The sequence below is a fragment of the Kryptolebias marmoratus genome, linkage group LG13, assembly GCF_001649575.2.
Source record: "Kryptolebias marmoratus isolate JLee-2015 linkage group LG13, ASM164957v2, whole genome shotgun sequence".
Taxonomy (NCBI): domain Eukaryota; kingdom Metazoa; phylum Chordata; class Actinopteri; order Cyprinodontiformes; family Rivulidae; genus Kryptolebias; species Kryptolebias marmoratus.
This window is the reverse complement of record NC_051442.1, coordinates 24,972,895-24,994,702: the sequence shown is the minus strand read 5'-3', so window position 1 is coordinate 24,994,702 and position 21,808 is coordinate 24,972,895. Positions and strand designations below refer to the sequence as shown.

General features: G+C 40.0%; 2 protein-coding genes across 2 annotated transcripts in view; one reads left to right on the top strand and one right to left on the bottom strand.

The window, feature by feature from the left end:
- Positions 1–10,645, bottom strand: part of vps11 (VPS11 core subunit of CORVET and HOPS complexes) — a 21,484-nt gene extending 10,839 nt beyond the window's left edge. The window contains exons 1-9 of the mRNA XM_037979094.1: positions 10,451–10,645; positions 7,537–7,685; positions 6,160–6,295; positions 5,282–5,445; positions 4,938–5,185; positions 3,171–3,372; positions 2,194–2,345; positions 496–682; positions 231–374 (exon numbers count right to left, since the gene is read on the bottom strand). Coding sequence (XP_037835022.1) covers positions 231–374; positions 496–682; positions 2,194–2,345; positions 3,171–3,372; positions 4,938–5,185; positions 5,282–5,445; positions 6,160–6,295; positions 7,537–7,685; positions 10,451–10,631 — 1,563 coding nt within the window. The 5' untranslated portion in view covers positions 10,632–10,645. The remainder of the gene's footprint in view (positions 1–230; positions 375–495; positions 683–2,193; positions 2,346–3,170; positions 3,373–4,937; positions 5,186–5,281; positions 5,446–6,159; positions 6,296–7,536; positions 7,686–10,450) is intronic.
- A 1,258-nt stretch (positions 10,646–11,903) lies between these two features.
- Positions 11,904–21,808, top strand: part of hyou1 (hypoxia up-regulated 1) — a gene marked incomplete at its 3' end in the record, with an annotated part of 29,830 nt that continues 19,925 nt past the window's right edge. Inside the window, exons 1-9 of the mRNA XM_017438947.3 lie at positions 11,904–12,111; positions 13,189–13,264; positions 13,379–13,472; positions 14,873–14,951; positions 15,037–15,191; positions 16,931–17,007; positions 18,804–18,985; positions 19,324–19,439; positions 19,543–19,729. Coding sequence (XP_017294436.1) covers positions 13,198–13,264; positions 13,379–13,472; positions 14,873–14,951; positions 15,037–15,191; positions 16,931–17,007; positions 18,804–18,985; positions 19,324–19,439; positions 19,543–19,729 — 957 coding nt within the window. The remainder of the gene's footprint in view (positions 12,112–13,188; positions 13,265–13,378; positions 13,473–14,872; positions 14,952–15,036; positions 15,192–16,930; positions 17,008–18,803; positions 18,986–19,323; positions 19,440–19,542; positions 19,730–21,808) is intronic.

Below are 21,808 nucleotides of genomic sequence, written 5' to 3'. Positions count from 1 at the left end.
TATTGTTTAAATGTGTAACATGTAAAAATATTAGAAAGGCAATAAGGAGGATCTGAAATGGAGGAAGTTGTAACTAACAAATGTGATTGGAATTTGTCTTTCTCAATAAAAAGATAATTACAAAAAAAAAAAAAACACCTACTCTAAACCAATATAATGTGCAACATTTATCCTCAGCAATTCCGACAGATGATGTAAATATATTTTACAAAGGATGGTTGAACATTTACCTTGAGGTCCTCTAGCTGAATCTTCAGGTACCACTCATGGTTCTTGTGTCTTTCAGCCAAGAACACAGAGTGACTGTGGTAACCAGCCTGACGAAGAACTTTAATGGCAATCTCGACATCAAAGTGGACTTCACTCTCACTGCTCTGTTGTGCAAGAAAACAAAAACAGAATCAGATCAAAAACCACTCAATTTTATAAGTGGGGGAAAAAAGTTACATTTTCTTTTTCTATATTTTTCATTTGAAATAATGATAAAAAGATGACCTTGATGAACTCCTCCAGCTTGGAGCTGTCCTTCAGCTTGGTGTAACAGTTGAGCAGCAGCGTGGTGTGGTCTGCGTTGGCCAGCGACTGTCTGTGAAGGGCCTGCAGATAAGCTGTCAGGTTGTGGATTCTCTGTGCATCCAAAAACTTCCTGATAACATATGAGGGCTCCAGCTTCCCAATGGTGCTGTGAGAACGTAGAAGACTTGTTTAAAGTGTGGTCTCACTGAAATGCAGAGAAGCTAAAGTGGCCAATCACAGCACAGTCTGTGCTAACAAGGTGAAAATTCATGTTATTTTGGTAAGAGATACCATTAAATTACAAAACTTCAAAGTTGCAGATAAAGTTATGTAATTCAGTTTGTCTGGAGTCGACAAGATGGTAAAACCAAGTTTGGAGCTAGATGTCTATTTAGTATTGCCTGTAGTCAGAGGGGAAAATTACATATTAGATTTACTTGCATTACTGTAACTGAGTATAGATTTAGTGTAGTTTGTTAGTTTTCAGTATTTATTTAAATCTTTACTTTTACTTGAGTATGTTTTATTTCAAGTATTGTACTTAGTTACATTTAAAAGCCCATCTGTTACTGAATAAAATATGTGAATTCAAAGCACGAGGAGAGAAATGAATGTGCACCATAACACCTGTAAAGACTGGGTCTGTTCCTTACCTATCAGCCGGTGCATTATCTGGCTGGAAGTGATGAGGAACTGCAAGGTTTCCCTGCTTAATAAGACCACAGAGATTGTGTATGACTCCAGCCACTCAGTGGGCTGCTTTGTCCACTGACACGGAGCCAAACTCTGCAGACGTGCACTCTTCAATGCATCGCCTGTTAACTGGCAGGCAGCTAAAACTCCACCACTTTTTCTGTTCAAGTTCAACTAAAGATAATGAAATAACCTGGAACTCCTGGCCATGTTTAGGAAGGCAGCTGTTAGCTGTGTTAGCTCAGAGAGATGTAGTGGGGAGTTTAAAACGGATTGGTTTGTTCTTTCATAGTTTAATAAGAAGCTTTGTGAACCAAACATCAGTGCATGATAGTGCTAATTTTGACTAGCTCTGTAGTAGCTTGTAGGCTAACTCGTTTAGTTAGCATAAATATTAGCAACTTCACATAATCGCAGAGAGCATCAATAAGTCCCAAAGTCCCAGGACAGGACCTGTCTCATTAAAACATACAATAATAAACATTTATTGTTGTCGAACTGAAGCTTCTGGTGCAAAGTGTGAGTATGTTTCAAGCACATTTCTCATGTTTGTGAGATCATTTAAAAAAATAAGTCATGTACTGTTGTAGCTGGAGTGATTACTGCACTTGACAGTGATAGAACATCAGAGCTAACACTTGATCCTTACAAAATCCTCTTCTGTCCTGTTTTAATAACATGTTATTTAATAAAATAATACTATTTCTATAAGTGTTTGGACCAATGACACACTAGACACAAAGTGGCTTCAACATATAAACACAATGAAGGGTTTAGCAGCCAGCACAACAGTGTCAGCGAGGGTGTCACTAAAGAACCAAATGCTCTGAAAGATGTGCAATCATGCAACAAAAAGTGCTTCACTGAAAATCCCCTCAGATCACAACACCATCATGGTACTTCTCCAGTATATATGTAAACACTACACCCAACCAAAGAACATCACAGTTCATTCTAAGACAATAAGTGTTCTGGGAAAGTTACCGTATGTACTGTTGGATGGCACCATCGTGGTCTCCCTTCAAGTATAAATGATCTCCGTACTGTCGGAAGATCTCTGACAGTCCGTCACTGTCCAGGTGCTGGCTCTTAGCCAGGTTTATGGCCATCACAAACAGGTTCTTCTTAAACAGCATCTTTAAGGACAAACAAACGAACACAGGGGTTCTCAAACTGTGAGGCACAACCTCCAAAGGTTGGTTTTCTGGAGGATGTGTCACTTTAGATCAGGGACGAACGGTCAGACTGATGATATGATGCAAACTTTGTTCACTCAATCTGTGTGCCTGCCTGTCAATGTGGTGTCAAAAATGGAAATAAAATATACACACACACTTTGGTATTTATGTTACTAACATTACACTCAGGTAATGTTAGTGCACAACTTAGGATTTTAAAAAGAAATTATAAATATCCCAAGCAGAAAATTCGTTAGTGAGGAAAAGACACTAAAACCCCAAATACTGGGGTAAAAGGACATCAGCGCTCACTAATGAAGGTATTTAAGATTTCTGTCAAAATACCTGTTCATGCTTTATTCCCCAGAATGGACTGAAGTGTTGTTCTTTTTATACATAATGGAGAGAAATTAGACTCACTGCAGCAGTTCATACTCTGATAACATTTATATTTGTTGGGTTTCTGTGCACACACAGAATTTTTACTTTATAGTTTTAAAAGGGATTGCACACTTTGTTTTATTTCTCTCTTTCTGAAGCTGGAGAGGTCTGTTGTTACCATTTTAGCAAAGTACAGGTTCTGTTTGATTGCTGCTCATTTTAAAAACCGATGCAATATTTTACAAAAGGGACAGGAAAAATCTTCATTTTTTCATTTATTCGAACAGCTCAGTTTGGTCTTGTTGAGCTGAGGATGGGAGTGTAATTAATTGATCTCTTCAAAGCGGGGCGTGGCATGAAGTTTGAAACCACTGATTCCAGTTTTCATATAGATGGACTAACCTCCAGTTTGGTCTGTGTGTCTTTCTCCTGCAGAACAAACATTTGTCCGTCTCTGGTCAGAACATAGAACGAGCCCCACTCTGCCACCACATCAATCACATCATCAAAAGTGGCGCTGTAGGCGATGAACTTGTTGTCCAGGTCGTAGACAGTTAAAAGCTGTTTCTCTGATTGGGAGCTTTCCCCACCACCAAACCCTGTTCTGGAGCCAAAACAAACACTGACAATCAGTCAGAAGTTATAGCTTCATCCAAACATCCAAACCATCAACATGTCTGCTGGACCCCATCCCAACCAGACGGTCCAAAGAGGGCAGTCTGGAGACAAATGAAGCACAATCAAAAATGACTGGTTATGTACCTCAGAATTTAAGGTTGTTTTAATTAGGAAACCGATCTTGATTCAGGAGTCCTGGCCAATTATAGACTTATATTTCATTTCCTATTCATCTAAAAAATTCTTGAGAAAATACTTGCAAATCAGTTGTGTGAACATCTGGACAGAACTAATCTGTTAGATGTTTCAGTCAGGGGTTATACAAACTCCTAAAGTTTGTATTTGTAATTATTGTTTTGCTTTGTCTTTGTTTCCATAGAATCTACACCTGGAGCAGTCATTCTGTGTCTGTCTGTGTCTCTTTCCTGTCCTCTAACCCCAGCCTGTTGAAGCAGATGACCGCTGGTTTTGGTTCTGGTTCTGCTGCAGGTTTCTTCCTGGTAAAAGGGTTTTCCTTTCCACTGTTGCCAGTGTGCTGCTCAGGATGGGAGACTGTGACAAGGTGAAGGTTTGACACAATCTGCTGACTTCCTTAGATAAAGAACTTTTACTAAATGTTTTTTATAACACATGTGAATGTTTCTGAACAGAGCCCTGAGATGACTTTTGTTGTGACTTGGTGCTAAATAAATAAACTGAACAGTGCCACAGAAAAAGGACTGGACTTAAAATGACAAACGTGCATGGAAACAGAAAAATGTTAAATGGTCTAGCATGCCTTCCTGCCAAGTTTTACACTAAAATCATCTTCTGTTGGTTAAACCCTAAAATGAATGGTATGTAATATTGTAAGAGATTGTGAGTTGTGTTAGTGTTTACAGCATGTGTAGTGGATGATCATCTGCTACTACCACACCAATTTTAGTTCAGTATCTAGAAACTTGACTGTTATAGCCATGTGTTGGCAAAGGTCAATTAGCTGTGCTCCAAATCTGGAATTGAGCTGCCTCCAAATGTTAAAGAGTTTTTGATTTACTTCCAAAGACTTTTAATCCTGAGGCTATGGGTTTGAGCCCAGGTTGTGTCAGAGGAAAATAACTGAAAGTTTGCTTTCAGGGACCAGAGGGACAAAATGTCTGTAAAATCCACACAGAGGTTCATATTTTGCTAACAGTCAGACATTGATGACAAAAGCACACACAAACATACAGCTTAACATTACTCAGCACAAAAACGGCTCCCACTGAGATAAAATTTGGTCTGGTAGTAGCTGAGAGTCATTCCCCACATATACTTCAAGCACTAACACATCAGTAAGATCCACCAACATGGCATACAGTTACCCATAATGCAACTTCTGAGATTTAACCAAAGCAGCTACAACATCATTTCTTCTTGATCTAAAACCTGGCATGAAAGCATTCCTTAGCTTCCTTGAGGGGATGCCAATCACCCACTGCCTAAGCCTTTTTTTATTATTCTTATTGTTACGGCTAAAGCATCTAAAGCATGAAGCATGTTTGAATCTAATCTGTTGTGTGCTGCCCTTACTTGCTGGGTGACTTCACATCCCTGGTGAGTAAGAACAAATATCCACGGTGCCAGAGGGCCAACAGCTTGTGACCGTCAAAAGCAAAGCAAGGCCCCCTTTCATCCGGTTGGTACAGGTACACACATTCATTCCCAGCAACGACGAACTGGGAATCCTGGGATGGATCAGACAGGGAGGAGCAGCGCAGAGCACAACCATGGGGACCTAGTTCTAGTTTTGGATACTCCTTGTTGGACAGGGTGTAGCACTAACCAAGAGAAGACACAAAGACAGCAGCTTGTTTGTAAACCATGCTGTACAAACACACAAACATGGGCAAGGCTCCAGAAGGAACCAGACTCACAAAGACTTTCTCCAGAGTGGCAACAAACAAGTTGGTCATTTTTGCCATTTGTCGGAAGGCGAGGCCGGTGACTGGGCTACTTCCCTCGTGCAAGTTCAGTGTTTTACTGTGACGATCTCTGGTGATGTCACCTTTGGTCAAAACCACGCTTCCGTCTGTGAAGCCTGGAAAGAAGCAGAACAAGAGCTCTGCTGACACGTCTCAGACATTGATAGAGTAAAACAAGCAGAGCAGAAGCTAAAACGAGCAAAACTGTATGTAAAATAGATGCTAAAGCTAAAAACAGTAGCTAAAACCACAGAAAGGTAGCTAAGATCAGCAACTGTAGCTCACAGTTGCAAAACATGCTAAAGCTAAAATAAGCAAAACAGTAGCTGAATGTAGCAAAAGCAAAGGCTAACATTAACAGAATTGTAGCTAAAAGTTGCATAGCAACTGCTAAAGATAACATTAGAATACCAGTAGCTACACTTAGTAAAACAGATGCTAATATTAGCAAAATGGTAGCTAAAAGTAGCAAAACAGATGCTAAAGATAAAATTAGGAAAGCAATAGCTAAAAAGGTAAAGGAGGCAGAATGGTATCTAAAAGCTAAAAGTAGGACAGAGCCAGTGTGCTGAAGATTTCAAAAAGAATTAGGTTTTATAATGTATTTCTATGAGATTTTTTAAAATAAAGTTAAACATTTTGAAAAGTATAACCGTTAAAAATACTAGAAGTCATAGAACACTACTCTAAATGAAGCTGAATATTTTGATCTGAGTTAAAATAGCACCAAGTAAACGTGCAGTGTGACCACTAATGCTGAACCACCTGCTGGTTGAACTGGGATCAGTAAAATGTGTCACTGAGTCAGTGGGGAGGAAGACGGGTCTAACCAATGGCCATGAAGTTGAGGTTCTCATTTACACTCAGGCAGGATACTTCTGTTGGTTTGTTGCCAGGAATGGCAGGGAAAATCCTGGTACAAAGAGGATTTCCACTGTCTCTCTTTTCAAGGTTCCAGACCTTTACCTACAGAAGAAAAGCAGAGTCAGTTTGGTGGGGGGGGTAAAGCCAGAAGCTCCTCATATCTCTCAGATAACAAGCAACACTTTCAGACCTGACTCAGTTTCAACCTAACTCGACAAACACGATGTGTGTATAAACGTAAACGTGTGAAAGTAAAGTCAGCTGCTGGCTATGAAAGCAAAGGGCTTCCTCTCCAATAAGAGTGTGATCAGAGTCTGACTATGTTGGGAACACTACAGAGTTCCTGCACTGACCTCCCACTGTGGAGGTACTGAAGGTGTTCGCTGCACTACGACTCTAATGGCAAAGGCAGACTATTACGCTTTTGCTCATGTCAGTCTGCACGTCTGTCTGTTAGCAAAATATCTCTTGGACCCCTGGATGATTTTTAAATTAAATTCTTTTCAGAAAATAATCCCTGGATGAACATCTACAGCTGATAACATTCTGAAGTAAGCTCAGTTCAGGATGATTCAAGATAGTTGCCACGACCATCCATTTGGAGGCAGCTTTGTCTGTCTGTTAGCGATGAACCACTGCACAGATGTTCCTAAGACTCCCAGGAAATATTCATCAGATGGATCTACACCTGATTAACCTTTGGAAACAACAGAGTGTTGAATAATGACAGACCTGTACCCATTTTGGTCAAACCTTGAAAACAACGTTCTGAGCACTCTTCTGTGATGTCGTGAAAGACTCTCAATACAAACATCTGTAAAACTTACTGAGTTACCATGTTTTGTGTTTCCAAAGATCACTTGGCTGTGGAGGCATCTTAAACTGGACTGACTCCAAAAAGTAAGAAGTTGTAGATGTACATACAATGAAAGGTTCATTACAATCCATATATTTAGTTAGGAGTCCAAACACACACACACACACACACACACACACACACACACCAAACATCCCTCTGTCTTCCTCCACAGGTGGCAGTAACTTTAACTCGTGCTCCAATCACGTCTGCCCTGACTGGAACAGCTGGACTCGCCACAAACACCTCCTCTCCTTTCACACATTCTGGATGTCTTCTCCTTCATTTGATCTATAAAAATGTTATTTTCACCATCAGAGCGATTTCACCAACTCAGCAGTGGTTTCCCATTTTTTATTTGTTTTGTAATTTGTCAACATGACCGAGTTGTGGATTGGTGACAGGTGCTTCCTTCACGCTGTTGAGTTTTCAGGGTTTTAAACATGGCCTCTTGTCTGAATTGCTTCAGTGTGAGTTCATAACTTACGAGGGGGTTTATTCCAGGTTCATCCTGCCCCACTGATACAAGGATGCTGTGCTGCTTCAGCTGGAACAGGTGGGTGACCCGCAGCTTGTAGGCCTGAAAAGACATGAGCTGCAGGGAGCGGCTCAGGAGCCAGATTCTACCTTCCATATGTAAGACTGCACAGGTTAAGGAACGTTACAAGATACTACAGCAAGAAGATAATGCATGTCAGGGAAGTCTGTCCAGCATCTGTCTGACTATCAGTAACCTAAGGATTTAGAGCAGTGGTTTCCAACCCTGGTCCTCAAGGATCATTGTTTCTCCTCTCTTCAGCAGGTCTGTAAGTTCTGCAGAAGCCTGTTAATCACTCACTCATTCAAAGCAGGGAAACAACTAAAACATGCAGGATGGTGTTCCTCGAGGACCAGGGTTGGGAATCACTGATTTAGAGCACTGTGAAGATGTATTTGGCCCTGGCAAAGTTCTTCTGTTTTTGCTTTGTTACTGAAATGTTTCAGATCATCAAACACATTTTAATATCAGACAAAGACAACCTGAGTAAACACAAAATGCTGTTTTTAAATCATGAAGGGAAAAAAAGCTACTGAAACCAACCTGGCCCTGTGTGAACAAGTAATTGCCCTTCTTGTTAAATCATGAATTGTGATTTTTTTTTTGGAAAGCTGAGTTCAATTTCATCACCCACTCCTGATTCCTACCAGACCTGTAGAAGAAAGAAATCACTTAAACAGAGCCATTATCCACAAATGGAGAAAACAGAAGAGCAGAAGTTTCCCAGGATAGTCTAGCCAACCAAAATTCCTTAAAGTGCTCATCAGCAACTTATCCAGGAGGTCCCCAAAGAACCCAAACTTCACCTAAAGCACTGCAGGCCTTACTTGCCCCAGTTAAGGTCAGTTCATGATCCAACAATAAGAAAGTTTACTGCTGACCAAAAACAACCCAAAGGCCGGCCTCACTTTTTGCCAAAGAACATCCTGATCAGCTCCAACACTTGGGAGAATATTTTGTGGACTGATGAGATACAAGTGGTGTAGCACTTTATAATAACTGCAACTTCTTTAGTTTTATTTAATCATTAATAAATGGTTAGTTAACCTGAAAACATCATCAATTAAAGGGGACCTATTCTGCTTCCTTGAACAGGTCAGGATAGGTCTGTGGGCTGTACAGAACATGTTCATTACATTTAATACACAAAATCATCCTCAGATATTCAGATTTCACCTGATCAGTTCTGCCTGTTTTAGCTCATTTCATAATGAGCGGTTTTAGGGTGACATCACTATTATGCAAATTAGCTGTTGTTGGCCACGCCCCCCAACTCAGTGTCTCATCTCATAACATGAAAACTCCCTGAAGGATTAAACTCTGCAGATCTGACAAACATTTATATTGTTATTAATTCACTAAAAAAAAAGGAATAAAATAAGGTCAGGATCAGCCCGGCCAGCAGCAGCAGGGTCAGTTTAGTCAGATGCTTCCAGACGGCCGTCTGGTAAAGATTAGTTTTATTATTTATTTTCAACTTTTCTTCTCTTTTATTAACATAGTTCTAATGTTAGGTTTAGACAAACCTGCCGTGACTTTAACAGAGACGGGTTTCTGGGACAGCTGAGCTGTTCAAACTACAACTTTCTTTGGCAACATGGCGGGGACATTGTCATCCAAACTAAAATGAAGCCATGCTTTGTTAAGTATATGTTAATGTAAAGAAAACACACAAGTTCCTTCTCACCTGTGGAAATCAGTCAAAATCAAGCGAGAAGATGTAGAAAACTTTTAAGTTGTGTACTTCAAATAGAGCAAAATATTTGTAAACAGAAGAAAGGTATATGTGTAGATTAATTTTAAATCTCTAAAATGCTGTATTCAACACAATCATGTTCCATTGGTTCAATTAGAAAGGAAGCAGTTTTTCAGAAGCCTTATGATCTTAAAGTAGTTGTTCTGCCTCTGGACCCTCTTTCACTGCAAAGGTTAAATGCACACACAGGGACACTTTTGTTTGAATACATTTTTTCCTTAATAAATGAAATTGTCATTTAAAAACAGCTTATTGTATTTACTCAGGTTATCCTTGTCTGATATTAACATTTGTTTCATGATCTGAAATTTGTAAGTGTGAGGAAAAAGCAAAAACAGGAAAAATCTATATACTATTTGCAGCACTGCAGCAATATAAAACCCACTGTGAGTAAACTGTGTTTTTTAACATGTGCAAACTAAGCTCTTAATTTAGAAAAGCAGTCTGCAACCTTCACAATAAAACTGTCATTTCAGCTGCATCGCTCACTAAATAACATTTGTCCAGAGATGCAAAACAAATTAGAAGGTTTACTTAAAGGTAACACAGCTATAGCATGAACATAAACTCAGCCCAGGTTTATTTGTGACTCACCAATAGTGATGGTATTTTCTAATACTGTCATTGAATAAACCTATTTTAAGTATATTATTAAACAGAACCTTTTATCTCTAAAACAAAAGGGGACTTGGCATATTTTAGTCACTTTTGATGACTCCTCTCTGTGTGTCAGTGTCAGCTCCTCTTCAGTCTGGAGTCCAACCACTGAATGTGTGCTTTTCCTACCTGGCAGTGCCAAACCATTAAAAGAAACAATAATAATAATAATAATAATAATAATAATAACAAATTATTCTTTTAAAGTAGAAAACTCAGTTTGCTGTTTACACCTGAAGGGAAAAGTCAGTGCGGAGGGTAGCAGGCTAACATTTGGTTTTGGTTTTTTACATTTTAAACAAAAACAGTTAAGCTGTTGATTTAACTAATAACTAACACAACTAACTGTTTTGTGACTAATAACAATCGGTGTCTGAGACATTGTTTAGAAATGAAAAGCCTGAGCTAGCTTCTGCTAACGTAGCATTAGCTGCGGAACTTAAAGGATATCTCCGAGAACAATATGGCTCCGGCCAGAGTCACTTGCCAGTATTCCTGTGGGAAGAGTAAAGATTTTCCCATTATCTGCGGGATCTTTCACTGTGTCTTTATCGAAGAACACGAATTTCCTCCACTGTAGAAACGCTGCCATTTTGCCAGAATTAACAGCGTCAACAAAGAGTTGTGTCATGTGATGGCTCCAAGTTGTCACGTGACAGAGTACGGCGAGCTGTCTGAGCGTTTCTTCTTCTTGAGTTTGAAACAACCCATACCGCCACCACGTGGTCTGGAGTGTGGACTGCAGCGATGCTTCAAAAACTGATATCCTCTCAAATAAAGGAGTCTGTTTTAGATGATGTCAATTATTTGTAATAATCCAGTTGGATAAAACCAGACTTCATTCTAGTTAGACTGTCAGTTAGCTGAATTCTTTCATTTCTGTACTTTGGCAGTATAATAAAATATGCTGGACAGTCTCATCTTCTCCATAGTCTGTCTACAGGTCATGGGTGTGCTGGGACTCTGGGCGCAGTCAACAAGAAACTGTGTCCACAGTTCATAAGCACTTCTAACTCCAGAAAAAAATATTTTTAGAAAACACATAAGTTACAATATGATCTCACAGTAAACATAAACTGGTTAATTACATAAGGTCATGGAGGCAGAGAACTTGCAGGTAATTATTAAACTGGTATTGTGTTGTAAATTCAAGTAGTTTAAACTAGACATGATTTTAAAAAATCCCTTGTGTTTACAAATGTCAATCAGTTGAACGCAAAATGCTCTTTAAACTTTTGGCCACAACAAGTCACCAAAGCGGACTGTGATAAAAAAGTTTCGAATAATGAACCCTTTTTCAAAATAAGCTTCAGAAAAGCTTCATTTGTCCGTCACTATTGCAGAGTTCAATGACTTATATCCATATAAGTCATTGAATAGGGAAATTAAAGGTTTGTATACATCGGTTCGGTTTACTTATATCCATATAAGTCATTGGCAGAGTTACTGTCAGTCCAGGTGGAAAGCACGCCTATTCTTTCAAACTACGGTAAACAGCAGATTTGCGGTTTCTTCGGACTTCGCCTGGAAATTACGTCATTTGACACGCCTACTACCTGGACGTGGACCAATGGAATTGAATTAAAATTGTATTTTTACTCGCTTAACTTGCGTGGACTAATCATGCGGCAGTTCATGAACAAAGTAGGCGGGTCCTTAATGACGGAAAAGCTCTCAGTTTCACCTTTCACAATAAAAGTTTGCAACCGTCCTGTGATTAGAATAAATAAACGATTAGTTTAAACAATAATAATCCGCAGTATTTAATTAAAGACTATAGTTTACATTTTCTGGTTGTTTGTTGTCATTATTCTGGAGTTTTCTTCTTTTTTGAAGGCTACCGGAAACGGCATGTTTTATTGTTGTAATTCGACAGCGATTTCCTGATTGAAGCGTCTTCGTTGGATCCAATGAGGTGCCGCCGCGTACCGGGCCTGACTGCAGCGAGCAGGCGGTGTGTTGATAAGGAAAACCCAAAACTTCTGAAGAGTGAGAGGGAAGAGGCTGAAAGCCAAGTCCGGACTTGGTAAACTAAATTCAGACACCTCCCGGAGAAGCGCAGCCTGCTCGTGGTTCTGTGGTGGTTCTACGGTTCCAGCGGAAGAAGAAGTGTGAGTTTTTGCTGCTGGTCACAGAAAGTCTCATTCATGCTCCGGGTTTGTCACAGAGAGAGGCTAGCTAATGCTGGCTGTCATGTTCTACCTGAGCTCTGTTTGTTCAGCTCGGTGCCAGTTAATGCTAAAAGTAAGATATTTTAGCTCAATGCTAGTTCTGGTGGATGGTTATTGTTTCAGTGCTAAAAACTTCACATCAGTAACTTATTCACTGGAGGCGGTCGGAACCTACTAAATTCAGGAAGTATACAGTAAACTGATTATTAATTAATTGATAATAGAAAGGTTTTCAGATGTGCACCTTGTCTCATGTGATGCTAGCTGTTTGTGTGCAGGATGGGGTTTTTGTATTGTGTTTTGTTTTTCCTCTGGTTAAAACCTAAACCATGTGTATCCTTGAACTTGCAGCTGTAGTCAGAGTATTTCAGTGTTCAGACTGATCATGGTAATGCCACGTGTCTGGTACCTGTCCACACCTGGGAGGGAACAGGTGAACTGGAGTTCATGTGTTTCTGTGGATGTTAGTAAACCATCTCATGAACCACTGAAAGGGTTTTAATAAAACTCTTAGAAAGTAGTCACTGGATGTGGAGTCATCCCCATTCAAGATGGCCGCCACAACCAAGTGATCTTATTAAAACATCAACTCTGCCTGTCTGTCATGAACCACTGGACAGACTTTAGTGAAACTCAGAAAGTAACCATTGGATGTACATCTGATTCATTTTTTGAGTTAACCTAATTCAAGATGGCTGCCACAGCTAATCCATCTCAGTCAACACACATGGTTATCTCAGTCAGTTTTACAGCTAATACGGTAGTGGTTGAGTCTGTCTCCCCACATACTTTTTTCTTTCTTTCTTTTTTCAAGGGTTCAGAAAAACAGCTACAACTTTGTCATTTATCAGCAAAAGATGATCCCAGTCTAAAACCGTTTTCTTCAAGGAATGGTAGAGCTTTAATTGTAGGAGTTTTGACGTATTTTGAAGAATAGGGAAATTAAAGGTTTGTATACATCGGTTCAGCTCAGTCTATGTTTTAAAAATTAAATGTTTAATACATTTATCTTTACAGTTCATCACAATGGGGAGAAATCGGATGCTGGTCGCTCTCACCTGCCTTGTTCTGGTGATGCTACCTTCATACACAGGTAACGACCCGTTTAATAAAAGCTCACACTGGAATAAATAAATAAAAGTTACTCCAGTGTTTGGAAACTATCAGCTTTTCCAGTTTTATGTAACGCCTGTCTCCATGTGCACAGTGACTGTAGCTGTCATGTCAGTCGACCTCGGCAGTGAATGGATGAAGATGGCAATTGTGAAACCCGGTGTGCCAATGGAGATTGTTCTCAACAAGTGAGTGACAGTTTATGTTTTTATCACTTTTCAGTCAGGACTGACTTAAATGATAGAGTGAAAAACACACGTTCCCACAGTGAAGCCCCCCCCCTGTTTTCTGCCAACAGTTTGTACACTTGCAGGACCTGAGGAGTTTTTGTTAAGAATATTGCCCCATTCTGGTCTGATAAAGCATTCTAGCGGTTCGACAGTCCTTGGTCTTCTTTGCTGGATTATTTAGTTTCATGATGTGTAAAATGTTTCAGATGGTGAGAGGTCTGGACTAGGGCTGCACAATATATTGAACTTTTATCATTATCCCAATATTTGTGAGCATAATATTAATATCACAATGATTCATGTAATAATTCATAGGCCATTATATTTAAATACTATTCACACAGGCTAATGATATATTTGGTCAGTCTAGCAGACTTATTGGCCTCGATGCCCACATCTGGTTTAGATGATGATGATGATGATGATGACAGACATTTAAGTGAGGAGTGAGGAACATAACAATTCATCTTGTCATTGCAATATTTAACATCACCAGTATTTCTAATATCCCGTAGCCCTAATCTGGACTGCAGCCAGCCGTTCAGCACCTGGATGTTTCTACCACAAAGCCATACTGCTGTAGGCAGGATGAGGTTTAGCATTCTATTGATGAAATATGTAAGGCCATCTCTGAAAAAGATATTTAGAGAGGAGCACATGTTTAAAATGAGCTTCGGCTCAGAGAAGACAGCAGCAGTGTTTCTGGATGGTGTTCACATCTGACTTGTTTGCATGATAGAGCTTTAAGCAGTATTTGTAGATGGTGAACTGTGTTCCTGAGTCCATGCAGTTTTAATGCAGTGGCCCCTGAGGGCCTGAAGATCACAGGGGCCAGAACTGACTTTCAGCCTTGACCTTTGACCTCAGAGCTTTATTCAGATTCTGGAAATCAGATGATATTCTGATGATGGGGTTTTCAAAGTCTTGCCAATTTTCTTTTAAAGAACATTATTTTGAAACTGTTCTACTATTTTTAGAAGCAGTTTTTTTACCAACCGGTGAACCTGTGCTCTACTGTCAGGAGACCCAGCCTCTCTAACATGCTCATGTCACACCCAGTCCTTTTACTGACCTGCTGCCAGCTGTTTCTTATTCATTCACTTTTACAGCCAGTTGTTATGCCTGTCCCAACTTTTTTGACATGTGCTGCTGTCATCAAATTCAAAATGACCTTACTGATTTTCTAAAAATGATACAATTTCTTAGTTTCAACATTTGATGTGTACTATGTTCTATCGTGAATAAAATGTTTTTAAAGTTTCAAATCACTGCATTCTGTTTATTGATTTTTAAAAGTATTTTAACACAGACACACACACACGTATATATTTATTTTTGTTTGTTTGTTTGTTTCTTAGGGAGTCAAGAAGGAAAACCCCCACAGTTGTTTGTCTCAAAGAAACTGAGCGACTCTTTGGAGACAGTGCATTAGGAGTGGTAAAACATCTTCTGAAACTAAGCTCATTTTATTCCTTACAGTTCCACATGAAACCAACATGACTCATTGTGTGCTACATTTCAGTCTGTTAAGAACCCCAAACTGGTTTATAGGCACCTCCAAAGCCTTCTGGGTAAAAAGCACAACAACCCTCAGGTGGATTTGTACCAGAAACGGTTTCCTGAGCACCAGCTACAAGAGGACTTGGTGAGAGGCACGGTCTCTTTTAAAAGCTCAGAGTGAGTCACTTCTACTTCTCTTTAATATTGCACCATGCAAAAGACATCAAATACTGTGTGTATACTTCTCTACCATTGGCTCACACACTTGTTTCTGAGCTGTTTAAGTCCTGGTCTGGGTTGTGGGCAACTGGTGCCAGGTGGAAGGTGGAGGACACCAACCTGTTCAGTTGTGTGTCTGTGGGTGCGGGGGGTTGGATGCAAATATTGTGGGAGTTGGCAGTAATGGTCAGAAACTCAGCAGGCCCACACAGGGCTCTAAATCCAGGGGTTACACACACACACACGCACTAACCCAAGGTTACGGTCAAATCTCCACTGAGGTATACTACAGAGCTGGGCCTTCTTCCTTTAGCCTGACTTGACAAAGCCTAAAATCCCATTAAGAAATATCAGGTACAACCATGTTGTTCAGACCTTCTGCATTAGTTTCTGAGTGCGTTCACAGAAAAATGAGCGTTCTGCTTGTCATTTAAAGCTTTTTCTGCTCAAAATACATCAAAATAAAGTTACAGGCTAAAAACTACTCACCCTGAGTCTTCATTCATCAAGGACAGAAGGTAAAATAAGAATTCTCATGGGAACCGTGGGAACCTAATTGTTACAACCGTAACAATTAGGATGAGACGAATGTTCCTCATATGTTGTTCAACAAACTAAAAAACAAAACCCACGTTAAAAATCAACAGAACTTCTTGCTGCTGTTGGGTTGGGACAGAAAAATCTAAAACTTTTAACTCCACCATCAGGAGGTTTACTCAATTCTGACTCTGTCCTATAGTGGGCAAATTATGTAAGTAATCAGATCAAATATATTTATACAACATTTATAATTCAGATATGGTCAAATCAGATATTCTGATGTACAGAGCTACAAACACATTGAATGTAATAACCGTTTAATGAAAGTCTCGACAAATCTGTCATATGTGGGGGAAATAAGGGGAAAGAACCTGTACAACTCATGGTTCTGATGTCATATTGTACAAACTGTATGTACGTAGTCAAATACCAAACAGAAAACTGAAGATGCAAGAGCAGCTGCTGCAACCAGCTTTACTGGAGCCACAACCCAGGAAGCTTTAGTTTTATTCTACAAGTTCTTCCAAGGGTTGTTTAAATCTGGGTTTATAATGAAGTTAAGCAATTATTGTTAGACTTTTAATTCAAAATACTTGTTGGTGAAAAGTTAAAAAAAACAAAAAACGGGTGTTGTACATCAGCTAAAGATCAGTATGAAAGACTAATTACTTCCAAAACCAACATACTCAATGTTTATTCATGCTTAATAACTCGTGAATTAACTGTTCTATATACTGTGTATATATGTATGTAAATGCTCATATAAATGTACTTTCACACCATGTGTTAGACATTAATGGTTAGAGAACGTTTGAATTAACTACAGACTTATCCTGCAGTGCATTAATAGTTAAAGCAGTTGCTCGTAGTTAAGTCTTTCAAGGTTAATTAATCATTCATTAATGATTAAATAAGGTATAGTTATACCAGTATCACCAGTGAATCACAATATGATCCATTTGGAATGAAGTTCATTCAGCTGGTTAATCTTATAAAAACAAAAACCAATTCTTTTTCTTCTTATAGATTAAGTACAATGAGGGAATCACATTGTGATCTTAATTATGACTTTCTGTAGTTTTTTACCTCTGCTTGATGTGGGGAGAAAAGTTCTTTGTAGATTGTCAGCTCCGTGTTCCTGTTTTCCTTTCTGACAGAGATGTACTGTACACTCCTGAAGAACTCCTTGGGATGGTGCTCAATTACTCCCGAGGACTGGCTCAAGACTTTGCAGGTCAGTTTACTTCACATGGTTTGAAGTGAGGTTCTGTCAGTATTTTACCTGCAGTAGATGGCTGTCTGAATGTCCTCAGACTGGTTGTACATGGATGAGCTATGACTAGTCAGAGCAGGATCAGAACCCAAACGGATTACTAACATCCTAATAAACCCTCCAGTGTGAAAGGTTTCATGGTGATTCATCAGAATCCTGTGTTAGAGATTTACATGGCTCATCAGTTTTCCCTTAGACAGCTGTTTATTTACTTCATGGTTGGTTACACACAAGTTATTTGTCTGCAAGTGGTTTAAAAACAATTTTTTTAGAGTGGTACAAGCAAATGCAGTTTTATTTTTTTCACTGCCTTAGTTTTCCATCAGATTGTTTCTTTGGCTCCAAATGTTCAGATTTTTAATGCAGGTTTCTGGTTCCAGACCAATGTGCTCCTGAGGGTAAATAATCAGAGCTTTATATAAGTAACAGTCTAATGCCAAAAGAACAATGGAGGAAAATGAGCCACCAACAAAGCCAGATACTTTCTATTGGGTCTCAATAGCGACAGCAACATTACCCACAATGCTACTGACAGTGAATGACAAGGCTGTCTCATGTTAAAGAGTTTAGTGTCTGAGGAGAAAATGTGTGTTCTCTTCAGTCATTGTCAGGGTTTCAATGGGCCATAAAAAAGCATGAAATGTTTTCCACTCGTTCTCAACAAAAACAAGATGAGATGAGTAATTTCTAAAATCACTCAACTGGACTCGCTCATCTGTGGACTTTGGCTGTAAAATACTTTTGGAATGTACTTTAGCGTAACATGCAGATCCATTTTAGTAATGGTTTCTGAATTGTTGGACGACTGCGTGTTGGGGGGGGGACGCCCCTAAGCTTGAGACAATTGATGTCCACGGACTCCTCAGTGTGATGTCTGAATAAACCAAGGTGGTGAGGGGGGGTGATGCCTCTCTGTGCCATGAAAGAGGGAGTAACAGAGCTGAAAAGGTAAGCCGGCTTTGTTGCTCAATAATGTGATGAAGTGATGATATAAGGCAGTGGTGTCCAATCCTGGTCCTGGAGGGCTGCTGTCTATGACACACCTGATTGGACTGACTGAGTGATTAACAGACTTCTGCAGGGTTGGACACCACTGATATGTGGTCTGTGTGACCACCTGGTCACAGGATTAAACTACAACAAACAGATTTATTACCTAGGGAAGATCGATGATGAAGCACAACAACTTTGTATTTAGTTTAAAAAACTAGTTTCCTACAAAGAGAATCACTAAACTGAGTTAATTTGTCCCAGTTTGAAAATGATAGAGGGGAGATGTCCATCCCACATTTAATGCATTTTGCTCCACATTAACACAGTGGAGTTCAGTTCTTTGCATCTTTTGTTTCCATGATACTAAGTTAGAATTGAAAGACAAAGCTTGTGACTTAAGGCACATGACCCATTTGTCTGTAAAACAAAACAAAAAATAAAACGTAATGGTATATGCATGTATATGTGACTGCTGGGGATGGGCACCAGCTCCCCGCAACCCAAAAATGGAGAAGCGGGTAAAGAAAATGGATGGATGGTATCTTAAAAATCACAGGACATTTTGTTTTCCTATTTTGATAAATTGTAGTCTGTTTTGGTTTTGTCTGCAGTTGACTAGTTGTGAGCTCATCAGCCCAGTCAGAACTGCTCGAAAGCTTTCCACAGAACCTCACTTGTCTAAATCTAAGTTACTTCTTTAAGAAAGAAGAAAAAATGTCTTGTGTTTTTCCTCTTCCCTGCTAAATAAACTGTACAATTCACAGAGCAGCAGATCAAAGATGCAGTAATCACGGTTCCAGCCTTTTTTAACCAAGCTGAGCGTAGGGCAGTCTTGCACGCTGCACAGATGGGAGGTCTGAAGGTCCTGCAGCTCATCAATGACAACACAGCTGTAGCTTTAAACTATGGTGTTTTCAGGAGGAAGGATATAAACGCCACAGCCAAGGTGAGCATTCAGCCCTCAGCTGTAGTTGCAAACACAGTGAACACAGGTAAAAATTCAACCATTTAGAAGAAATGAATCCAACTAACAGTTGTTTGTATTTTGATAAGCCTGATGTATATTAATCTGTACTTCATTTGTTTGTTTCTTTTTCTCATAACTGACCCTGTACTTTATCTTTATTCAGTCCCTCTTACACACCACTGCTGCCTAAAATACTTAAAAATGAACTTACAGACAACAAAGGCATTTAGTGGTGGATTTGTCCTTCATTAAATGAGTTGACTAACTTCTAACAGCGAGCTGTTACTGATTCACTGCACGCATCTGTTTTGTTTCAGAATGTCATGTTTTATGATATGGGCTCAGGCAGTACTACTGCCACCATTGTCACCTATCAGACTGTCAAAACCAAGGAGACTGGCACGCAGCCACAGTTACAGATTCGAGGGATTGGGTGAGTCTTTGATCTGTGACACATGGGGATACTGACAGTGACTTCTGTCAGATTTCATTTTATAAAACTGTGGTAATCCCGGCTTCTTGTGGTCTGCTTTTAGCTTCGATCGTGAGCTTGGGGGCTTTGAAATGGACCTGCGACTGCGGGACCACCTGGCCAAACTGTTCAACGAACAGAAGAAAAGTCAGAAAGATGTGAGGGAGAACCACCGAGCCATGGCCAAGCTTCTCAAAGAGGCCCAAAGGCTGAAGACTGTACTGAGTGCAAATATGGACTTCATGGCCCAGGTGAGATCAGACACATGAGTTCAAACGTCTCACATCATCACTTTCAGCTGAAAATCTGCAGTTTGCAGCTATTTATACTTCATGGTGCATTTTTACTCTTAAGTGGTCCGATCAAAGTCACAATGATCTTAAGGTTGGCTTCTAGTATTCCCAAAATAATTAAGTTTGTAGATGTAAATCAAGTTTTATCATCCAGTGAATTAATCTTTGTGAGGAATTCAAATGTACATGTGTAGAAAATAGTTTTATCAGTAATAAGATGTTTGATCTGCTCACAAATACAAAACTGAGAAAAGGGATTTGTCAAAAAAGGCAGGAAAATAATGCTTTCACAAATATAAATTCAATTTAGTTTTATCAATAAAACAGTGCAACATGAATTTACAGAATCAAAAACTGGGAGTGTCGTTAGCTTCTCACTAGTTGGTGAATGGCTTTCATGAGGAAGTCTCCAGATTCTGAGCTCCACGACAATCTGGATGAAGTCTCCAGAATGTCTCGTGGCATTTCCAGTAGTTTTCATTTTTCTTCCATGAGTCACAGAGACATGCAATCCTCTCTGGTATTAGTCTAGAAAAATTAGTCTAACAACTCTTCTTTCAAAATAGTCCGTTGACACTGGTGTCTGAAACCGTTTTTAAAGCCACCTGAGCTGTACGGGACATCTCCAACCAGTCAATGACAAAAAACCCAGGCACTCAGACCCTACCAGACTGAAGGTCATGACAGGACATTTGGCAAAACACTGAACAGGTATGGCTTGTTTGGAAAAGTTTCAGGAGAAACCTTTCTTGACTGTAAAACGAACAGGGCAGCAGAAGTTGCATCGAAATGAACCACAAGATGTCAGGAAGCCATAGTGCACATCATCACATCTGGAGAAAACAAAATGCAGCATGTCATCGGTAATGGCTCCTACCAGCTGTCAAGCATGGTGGGAAAGGTCTGATCATTTGGGTTGGAAAAATGACAAAATAAGAGCTCTATCTCAAACTCTGTATGCCCTTAGTTAGCAGGTTGAAGGTTAAAAGTTGGAAAAAACAACAAAAAAATAAATTCTTGTTTAAAGGGACATATAGACTTTGAATCTTGTTTCTGTAAACAAATGGTCCCAAAAACATTCCAATATAATTACTGTAACGATAAGAAAAATTTAATTCAGTTTCATTGAGTAGGGTTTGATCTTTTGTTCATTCTTCCATTTTCTAATTTCCAAAGTTGTATGACTTCCACATCTAGATACACTTGTAGACATATATTGAAAAGCTAGTTCTAATGTTAGTTTAGACAAACCTGTCGGGACAGCTGAGCTGTTCAAACTACAACTTTCTTTGGCAACATGGCGGGGACATTGCCATCCAAACTAACATGAAGCCCCTCAGCTCTGTTCTCTGTGACTGGGAGAACATGCACATGTTTTATNGATCCACCTCCCACAGAGAGCCACGTGGACTCGGATCCACCTCCCACAGAGAGCCACGTGGACTCAGATCCACCTCCCACAGAGAACCACGTGGGCTCAGACAATGGTAAGTCACCAGCAAAGCATGTCTGATCCCGAAATGGGCCTGTGGTTTATTATACTTTGCATTACTTGTGTCGCCAGAACCAGACAATGCAGAAGAGCAGTCACATGACCCCCCTCCTACTAAAGAGAGCATTCTACTTCCAGATTTTGAAAACCAATCACAGCCCACAGAGGCAACGATAACTGCAGGTCAGTTTCTGACACTAAGACCATATCACCATATCATACAAAATGATCAGGGAATTGCAGCAAAACCTACTTTGGTTCAAGATGTGAACAAGTTGTCAATCCATCCATCCATCCATCCATCTTCTTCCGCTTATCCGGGGTCGTGTCGTGGGGGCAGCAGCCTAATTAGGGAGACCCAGACTTCCCTCTCCCCAGCCACTTGGGCCAGCTCCTCCGGGGGAATCCCAAGGCGTTCCCAGGCCAGCTGAGAAACATAGTCCCTCCAGCGTGTCCTGGGTCTTCCTCTGGGCCTCCTCCCGGTGGGACGTGCCCAGAACACCTCACCAGGGAGGCGTCCAGGAGGCATCCTCACCAGATGCCCG